The 10,374-nt window shown below is 36.0% G+C and overlaps 1 protein-coding gene across 1 annotated transcript in view; it reads left to right on the forward strand.

The window, feature by feature from the left end:
* The first annotated feature begins 1,165 nt into the window (after positions 1-1,165).
* The window catches only part of LOC107564594 (mitochondrial basic amino acids transporter-like), an 18,204-nt gene continuing 8,995 nt past the window's right edge, over positions 1,166-10,374 (forward strand). The window contains exons 1-2 of the mRNA XM_016249714.1: positions 1,166-1,370; positions 8,587-8,630. Of these exons, the coding sequence (XP_016105200.1) occupies positions 1,343-1,370; positions 8,587-8,630 (72 nt within the window). The 5' untranslated portion in view covers positions 1,166-1,342. The remainder of the gene's footprint in view (positions 1,371-8,586; positions 8,631-10,374) is intronic.

The following is a 10,374-nucleotide window of genomic DNA, read 5'->3' on the forward strand; positions in this document are numbered from 1 at the left end:
GCAGTGTGTTTGCTTCCAGGAACAGTGCTGGGAAACATTGTAAAAATGTTGTTTGCATAAATGTTGTTATTAACTGTGGGTTTTATATATGTGCCCTCAAAGTCTCCAAAGAACTGTGTAGTGGATAAATCAAAGAATGTGTCCAAAATACAGAAATGCCTTTAAAAATGTTTTGCATGAAGATGTTCAAATGTGTTGCTTATAAAATGTTGTTGACATGATATGTGGGAATCTGATCGATGGAGTGCATATAAATGTGCTTCACTCAACACAAGGATCATGCTTAAAGGGATAGTTCACCCAAAAATTTTAATGTGATGTTTATCTGCTTACCCGCAGGGCATCCAAGATGCAGGTGACTTTGTTTCTTCAGTAGAACACATTTGATGATTTTTAACTCCACGCGAATCACTGAACGAAGCGAGTCAGTTAATAGAACCTCGATCTTGAAAACACAGCGACAACAGCGGTGTTGAACCAAATATTGAGTACAGTTTTACTAGGCATTAGTTCTATGCTACTAACGTAATTTACAAGGTTAGGATTCACACATAATTTAAATGAATAATTTGTAGTGGAGCAGGAAGCCATGTCATTGAGTTTTTTTTTTAATTATTATTATTTTTAGTAAAATTCCCCCCTTATTAAAGAATCTTGTCAAAATTCCTTGCCTCAAAATCCAGTTATTGATTGATATATTCTGCTATTTTTCTCATTATAAACATAACAGAATATGTAGGACATGTATTAATTTTGTTAGCAAACTATATAAATGTAAATCTTCCTCAGCATTACCCAAATTATATAATTTTCCCCTTACCTACCCTATCCTGTATTGTCTATTTATGTTAGTCATGCAATGTTTAAATGTTGAGGTTATACTTGCAATAAAAAGTTTTTATTTAATCGCTTTAATATAAATGCTATGTCTGTCTATCTATCTAAAATAACAGTTTTGCTGCGTAAAAACAATAAATCGTTCGATCCGAACGAACCGATTCACTCCTACTACGGCGAAGGCACGTCGTGAATATTAATGAGCCCATCCTCCTATAGCTTGGCTTGGCTACTGAATATTAAAACACAACGCGATGACGCGATGACGTTCTCGGTAAGCGTCCAATAGCGAAGCGCCGCGCCTTCGCCGTAGTAGCAGGTGGGAGTCGCGCGAGTAGCGTCAGGTGAATTTTTCCACTACGACGCGATTAGCAGAGAACCTCCACTGAAGCTCAAGACTTAGGAACTATATACTAACTAACTAAACCCGGTTAACCCTTCAAAACAGGCGCGAGCTCATCTAAAGCGACGCTTGCTTGCTTGCTTCTGTCAGCGTGAAGCAGTGATGGACTTCCTTGCTGGATGCATTGGAGGTAAGGCATTTCTACTAACTTCAGTACAGTAGAGCACAGTCAATAATGATGTAGTTTTACACGGTTAGATGGAGTCACACATGCTGAATTATGTGTAGAGGAGCCGGTGTTCCGGTGAATTCGGTTTCCCTGTCTCCCCCTCACAGCGCATGCGCAGCTTCGCAGTGTTGCCAAATCCGCGGTTTTCCCGCGGCCGTGTTTAGTAGCAATTAAGAGGGTTTTTTTAAATATCCTGGCAACCCTGAAAGTTCAACACTAAAATCCAGTGTTGCCAACTTAGCAACTTTGTTGCTAAATTTAGCAACTTTTCAGACTATCCTAGCTGCTTTTTCTTCCAAAAGCACCTTGCAACAAATTTAGCTATTTTAAAATTTTATTTGGCTACTTTTAGCAACTTTTGATAAGTGACTCGGGCACACATTTTCCATCTAAATTCCCAAAAAGAGGAATCCAAAGATGCCTAGCAGTGCACACATCACATGAATTAAGTTATTACTATTTGCAATTGTTCAATTTGATCATAATAATTTAATAATTGTTCATTTATGATGCACCTTGTTGTACCCGTGATTGTTGATCAGTGTAAGAAAAATTCCTAGAAAAATGGAAAAGGTAGGCTACTAGTAATTTTCCAGGACATTATCCGTTATCCGTTGTAACCCGAAACACAAAATACAATGCGTAATTTAAAATGCAGGTGAAAAACTGAATTCAATCAGCTTGTAACACTCCAAAGAGAAAGAACAACTTGAAATCGCATCATATGACCCCTTTAAGAGTGTAGCATACTGACTAATACTTGCTTAAAACTATAATTGTTCAGAATGTGTAGTTTTACTAGCTAATAAAAAAACTTGTAATCGTTCAAAAATGTGTAAGTGTAAAATAATTAAATGTTAAAATGTACAAATACTTATGTCTTACCATTATATTATGCGTTATGCATTTATATTATTTTGCGAACAAATCTAAATTAACATATACAAATATTTTTTGTTGTATTTTGTATATTTGGCACTGAGATTTGATGCAGTGACACAATTTTGCGACGTGATTACATAATGACGTCTTCGCGCAATGACATCACAACGTTATTTAGCGACTTTTAGCAACAAATTGACCTTCCTTTAGCAACTTCCCCTGAAAACTAGTTGGCAACACTGCTAAAATCATGATTTCGCCCCGGGCTAAGCAAGTCAGCTTATGGTGGTTTTGCTGTCTTTCAACAAGCAATGTTCATTTCACCATGTTAATTAGATCATTTGTAATTAAATACGTATGTATGTGATGTCCTGTTCAATCGCAACATACCCTGCTAATTCTAACTTTTGCCTGTTTTATGAAGTGTAACACCATACACTATTTATTTATTAGGTCATTTAGCAGATGTCTAGCCACATACATTACAATTAGACAGTTAAATTCCTTCTTTTGTTCAGACGCCCATTTCCATTTTATTGTTGTTGTTGTTGTTAGTGTGTGTGTGTGTGTGTGTGTGTGAGTGTGTGTGTGTTTCTGTCAAACAACTTAAGCCTTGTCGAAATAATAACAAATAAACTATATTGTGACTAGTCTCTTTTATTATTTTAGGTAACTCAGAGGGATGCTCCATGTGTTTTTTAAATGCCATAATTACGTCTAGCCACTTTTATCTGCAGAATAGTGTCTTTACCAAGCGGCAAACTCCCGCTCTCTCTCCTGAAGCCAACATGGAAGTGACTTAAACTGTAATTCATCGACTGGCCGCTAGAGGCGGGCTCCAAAAGGGAGTCAATCCCATAGACTCCCCATGTTAAAATACCCAACTTTACAGCAGAAAAAAACATGTTTACAGCCTGGTTCAAACTATTATTTTGGTGTATATAGCTAATTTTGCCCTTCATGACAACTGTGAGGGGGGTGAATGTTTTTATAACTCCTCCGTTTAAATTATATTAAGCCGTAAAGTTCTGCATAATTAAGGGCGTGGCCACTTGAGTGACAGGTGGATTGCCGCTGCTGTCACCACCGTCGAGCTAGGTGGGCGTGACTTCAGCAACCTGCTCCCGCCTCTTTGCCCATTTTCGATTATCCGGGAGTGACGCGCGGTGACGCGCTGCCAAGATGGCAACGGCCGGCTCCACCCATTTTGAGCTTCAAAAACGCTCTTCAGAAACCTACGGGAGACGTCACAGACACTACGTCCATGTTCTTATACAGTCAATGGTCTATTTACACTAAAAACACAGGGGGAACATATCTTAAAAGATACACTAAGGTACATTAAATAACCATAATTGTCTCAAAATTAGATAAAAATAATCTGTAACAACTGCCAATTTAGCAAGGACCAAACATAAGATAATACTAGGTTTAATTAAAAAAATAAAAATAAAAAGTCCCCAAACCAAGCAGGTGTTACGTCTGAATCACTTGGTTTGTTGCGTAATCCACAAAAATGACAGAGATCGTTTAAATCTTCTATATGTATTGTGTTATAAATCCTCAGAAGGTAATATACTGGAAGAGAACCACTTTTCTCAGGCCTCTGGAAAAATCTGTTCCCCCTGTGTTTTCAGTGTAAAGTGTTCTGCAGAGAAAAGTGGCTAGACGTAATTATGACATTTTAAAACACATGGAGTAATTCATCGACTGGCCGCTAGAGGCGGGCTCCAAAAGGGAGTCAATCCCATAGACTCCCCATGTTAAAATACCCAACTTTACAGCAGAAAAAAAACATGTTTACAGCCTGGTTCAAACTATTATTTTGGTGTATATAGCTAATTTTGCCCTTCATGACAACTGTGAGGGGGGTGAATGTTTTTATAACTCCTCCGTTTAAATTATATTAAGCCGTAAAGTTCTGCATAATTAAGGGCGTGGCCACTTGAGTGACAGGTGGATTGCCGCTGCTGTCACCACCGTCGAGCTAGGTGGGCGTGACTTCAGCACCCTCCTCCCGCCTCTTTGCCCATTTTCGATTATCCGGGAGTGACGCGCGGTGACGCGCTGCCAAGATGGCAACGGCCGGCTCCACCCATTTTGAGCTTCAAAAACGCTCTTCAGAAACCTACGGGAGACGTCACAGACACTACGTCCATGTTCTTATACAGTCAATGGTCTATTTACACTAAAAACACAGGGGGAACATATCTTAAAAGATACACTAAGGTACATTAAATAACCATAATTGTCTCAAAATTAGATAAAAATAATCTGTAACAACTGCCAATTTAGCAAGGACCAAACATAAGATAATACTAGGTTTAATTAAAAAAATAAAAATAAAAAGTCCCCAAACCAAGCAGGTGTTACGTCTGAATCACTTGGTTTGTTGCGTAATCCACAAAAATGACAGAGATCGTTTAAATCTTCTATATGTATTGTGTTATAAATCCTCAGAAGGTAATATATACTGGAAGAGAACCACTTTTCTCAGGCCTCTGGAAAAATCTGTTCCCCCTGTGTTTTCAGTGTAAAGTGTTCTGCAGAGAAAAGTGGCTAGACGTAATTATGACATTTTAAAACACATGGAGCATCACTCTGAGTTACCTAAATTAATAAAAGAGAGACTAGTCATTGTACAATATAGTTTATTTGTTATTATTTCGACAAGGCTTCAGTTGTTTAACAGAAACACACACACACACTAGCAACAATAAAATGGAAATGGGTGTCCGAACAGCCATCCATCCATCCATCGGTTTTCTATAAATGTAATTTAGTTTGTTGTTGTTGAGCTGTATGTTGAGGTAGTCGAGTCACGGTATTTTAAAAAAGTGATTAATTTATTTTTGATTGTGATTTCCCATTGTTTAAACTTGTGCACTCACGGTTAACATTAAAAAGACCAGAACGTCTTGAAATTGTGTAGTTTTGGGAAAAAAAAAGAAAAAGTGTATCTTTTAAGATATGTTCCCCCTGTGTGTTTAGTGTTTTAGTTTAAGGCACTATTCTGCAGATAAAAGTGGTTAGACATAATTATGACATTTTAAAAACACATCAGGAGCATCACTCTGAGTTACCTAAAATAATAAAAGAGAGACTAGTCATTGTGCAATATAGTTTATTTGTTATTATTTCGACAAGGCTTCAGTTGTTTAACAGAAACACACACACACACACTAGCAACAATAAAATGGAAATGGGTGTCCGAACATCCACCCATCCATCCATCCATCGGTTTTCTATAAATGTAATTTAGTTTGTTGTTGTTGAGCTGTATGTTGAGGTAGTCGAGTCACGTGATGGAATTCCGCTCTGCCGCCTTTGAAGTATGCAATGTTACATTGTGACTGGTTTACTGCTGCTGAATGATGAACGTTCTAAATGTGGTTACAATGTCAACATTTTTCTTTGTGGTGAAAACTTATGCCAAAAATCATTAGGATATTAAGTAAAGATCATGCTCCATGAAGATATTTAGTAAATCTCCTACCGTAAATATATCTAAACTTAATGTTTGATTAGTAATATGCATTGCTAAGAACTTCATTTGAACAACTTTAAAGATGATTTTCTCGATATTTAGATTTTTTTGCACCCTCAGATTCCAGATTTTCTAATATTGTCCGATCCTAACAAACCATACATCAATGGAGAGCTTATTTATTCAGCTTTCAGATGATGCATACATCTCAATTTTTAAAAATTGACACTTAAGACTGCTTTTGTGCTCCAGGGTCACATATAAGCACTTAACTGGACAGATTTGGTCACGGATAGCGAGCCTGTAACCAACATGAGAGGAAAAGGTGAAAGTTTAAGAATCAACTATTGATAAGCAAATCTGAATATTGGCTCAGGCCTTCAGGGTACTAAACAAACACATTCAGATTCACTCACAGATTGTTTGAATATGATATAAGTTAGAAATACTTCAAATGTGTGCAGAGTGCAGACTGATTCCTCATGATTGACTTTAATTGAATATGTAGCCTACAAGCCTCGTTGAAGTCGTCCTGTTCTCTTCTGTGAATATCAGTCATGCATGAGCTGCTGTGAAATGTGTTTTCCAGAAGAGCCCAGAATAGCCCCCTCCCAAACGCCTGTCCATGTCCCGTGAAACACAGAGGCGTCCCACACACCCCTGCGGGAGCCAATCCCGGCCACGGGACGGGCCACGTCTCTCGAAGCTCCTGTCGGCTCGTGTTTCATATTACAGACACAGTGCTTCATAAAAGCTGGATAACAGGTGTCATTATGAACCCAGAGCATCATTTTCCCTGAGTTTATAAATTAATAATTAGATTGTGGCTTATTAACAAAAGCTGAAATATAGCTGAAAAGTGTTTTTCCAACTTGTACTAATATGCATAAAAACATATACTAATATATACCGTATTTATTTATTTACTAGTTGTTTATTATGGTGAGTGTATACGCACACTCAATAATTAATAAAATAAATGCATGTATTAATGTTTGTGCATATATCTTAATTTTATTGTTTGTTATTTATAACTACTATATAAATATAGATATCTATATATGTCTTATTTTAATTTATTAGTTGTTTTATATATATATATAAGCAAGTATAACTATTCACATACTGTATATATGATATTAAAGATAATAAATATAAAAGACATGTTGGGTTAAAAATATATTTTTTTAAATCGGTAAATAAAAAATAAACAATCAAGGCATGTTTTTCATGCCGTTTTTCACTGAATGAGCAACACAAGTAATAATGATATTTAATGCTATAAAATATCAAAATATTTAAATTTATTTTTAACATATAAAACATGCCACACCGAGAATTTTTGTTAACATTTTTACACGATGCAAAAAGAAAGCTGGGAAAAAAAGCAATCGGTCTATTTAAACATTCAAGGCCTTTTTTAATCACAAGGAATAATGATATTTAATGTTTTTATGTGCACCGATTTGTAAATACATTCAACATTAATCAAACTTACTGACTATTAAAACATCTCTCTGAAGACTCTCAGAATTACTTTTTTTTTTTTTTAAATCAAGTTTAGCCAAATTTTTGTATCGGCAGCAAATATACAGTACTGTGAATATATTCTGTATGTCACCCAGCCCTTCTCTGTAGCCTTACTATATGTATGTGTTTTTTGGTTTTACATAACATCACTGAAGTCAGCTCTTGGCCCTATCTGACAACTTGAGTCTGTCGTAAAGGACTCGTTTTGATTGGTCAGGATGGACCAACGCCTTCGGTCCACACTGACTCCCATCAGCCCGAGCACATGTGAACTCGTCATTGCTCTCTTTGGCTTGGAGCAGTAACCGCTGATATGTAATACCCTGTGAGATACTGAGATATATCTCCTGTGAGATTTCCAGTCCTACATTAGCATCTTTCAATGATGGTTTCATACTAAAATGCCGTTTGACATGTATATATATTTTTTAAAACAAGCAGTATATCTGATTTTTTTTCACAATTCTGAGAAGAAAAAAGGTCAGAATGGCTGGATATAAACTCAAAATTGTGAGTCGTAATTTAGAATTGTGAGACAAACTCAGAATTGCAAGATGTGTTCCGAGAAAAAAAATATCAGAATTGCGAGTTATAAACTTAGAATTGCGAGATGTGTTCCGAGAAAAAAAATATCAGAATTGCGAGTTATAAACTTACAATTGCGAGATGTGTTCCGAGAAAAAAAAATATCAGAATTGCGAGTTATAAACTTAGAATTGCGAGATGTGTTCCGAGAAAAAAAAAATCAGAATTGCGAGTTATAAACTTAAAATTGCGAGATGTGTTCCGAGAAAAAAATATCAGAATTGCGAGTCGTAAACTTAGAATTGCGAGATGTGTTCCGAGAAAAAAAATATCAGAATTGCGAGTTATAAACTTAGAATTGCGAGATGTTTTCCAAGAAAAAAAATATCAGAATGGCGAGTTATAAACTTAGAATTGCGAGATGCTTTCCGAGAAAAAAGATATAAACTCAGAACTGCAAGTTGTAATGTATGTTTTCTTTTTTAAGAGTGTTTGTTATTGTCTTTGTTTGTGTGGTTTTCGTGAATCCGTTATAAAGCACTTTGGGCAGCTCTGAAGGCAGTAGAAATGTGCTATATAAGAAAATAAACTAAACTAAGAATTCAGAGACAAAGTCAGGAATTTGAGATAAAAACTGCAATTACCTTTTTTAATGTTTTATTAAGTGACTATTATATTCTATTTCCATAGGTATACAATAAATATTTCTCAATATCTAAGCGTTCTAAACTCATATTTCTCTTTTCTGTGCAGGTGCTGCCGGGGTCCTCGTCGGACATCCGTTTGACACGGTTAAGGTTAGTAATCATCAACTCGTGTTGTTCGAACCGGCTGTTGATTTCTTAGGAACTCTCTTAAAACAAGCGAGCAAACTGTTATCATTGCTATTTTTGGCTGATGTTTAACGCAGGGAGCTTGCTATCTGTCGTGACACTTTACTCCATCCTATCGATTTCATGCTGAACCCTATGACTTAAAAATTACTTCTGTTCCTAAATAAATCAGTTTGTGAAAGCACATCATACCGCTTCTGTGCTCACAGGGTAACTAACTAAAAGTAGTGATGCAACTAACTGTTCATTTATGTTTATATTATTATTTTTCTATTATATTTATATAATTGTATATATATATATATATATATATATGTATGTGTATATGTGAGCCTGCAGCACAAAAGCAGTGTTGAGTCGCTGGGGGATATTTGTAGCAATAGCCAACAATACATTGTTTGGGTCAAAATTATCGATTTTTATTTTATGCCAAAAATCATTAGGATATTAAGTAAAGATCATGTTCCATGAAGATATTTAGTACATTTCCTACCGTAAATATATCAGAACTTAATGTTTGATTAGTAATATGCATTGTTAAGAACTTCATTTGAACAACTTTAAAGATGATTTTTTTTTGCTCCCTCAGATTCCAGATTTTCAAATAGTTGTATCTCGGCCAAATATTGTCCGATCCTAACAAACCATACATCAATGGGAAGATTATTTATTCAGCTTTCAGATGATATATTGATCTCAATTTCAAAAAATTTACCCTTATGACTGATTTTGTGCTCCAGGGTCTCACACACACACACACACACACACACACACACACACACGCACACACACATGTCTGGTCAACTATCCTTGTGGGGACTCTTCATAGGTGTAATGGTTTTTATACTGTACAGACCGTATATTCTATTGCCCTACACCAACCCTACCCCTAAACCTACCCCTCACAGGAGACTTTCTGTATTTTTAGATTTTCAAAAACCTTAATTCTCTATGATTTATAAGCTTTTGTACCCGTGGGGACCACAATTTAGGTCCCCACCGTGACACGAGTCCCCATGAGTCTGTGTGTAGTCAGGTTTAAGTCCCCACCAGGATATATAAACCAGTACACTCACTCACACACACACTCACGCACACACACACTCACATGTACATGTATTTAATAAATTTTCTGACATGAATTAATAATACTGATGTAAAAAATGTAAAACAACACGAACAAAGTAATTTAAAATAATCTTTTTGTCACTTGCATGTTTGGTTTTATTTGTTTATTCATTTATTTGTTTTGTTGCTGCTTTTTTATTTTACTTGTCTTGAATATTTAGGCCCTACTTTGAAGAACTTAGTTGAAAATTATTAATAATATGCCTTTGTCTTTTAAATCTTTATATTTTTAGGCACATGCATTTTTTTATAGGTAGATAGATACGTTTTTATAGTTGGTTTTGTTCGAAGTGAATTACTGTAAATGTGTTATTGGATCACTTCTTGCATGGTTTAAAACTAGGCTGCAGCCAGCGCTGGTCTTCAGCCACTAGACCACAATGGTGTTTCACCTGTTTCCATATTCAAAAGAAACTCTGAAGAACGAGCTCTTGTTTTCATGGGTTTGAAGTAGTGCTGGGCGGTATACCGGTTCATACCGAATACCGGTGTTTATTTTTGTTATGATATGAATTTTTAAAATACCGTAATACCGGTGTGTGTCGCTTAAACAACGTTCGGAAAGCGACACTGTTTGAAA

This window comes from Sinocyclocheilus grahami, unplaced genomic scaffold (assembly GCF_001515645.1).
Source record: "Sinocyclocheilus grahami isolate Dianchi unplaced genomic scaffold, SAMN03320097.WGS_v1.1 scaffold949.1, whole genome shotgun sequence".
NCBI classification, from domain to species: Eukaryota; Metazoa; Chordata; class Actinopteri; order Cypriniformes; family Cyprinidae; genus Sinocyclocheilus; species Sinocyclocheilus grahami.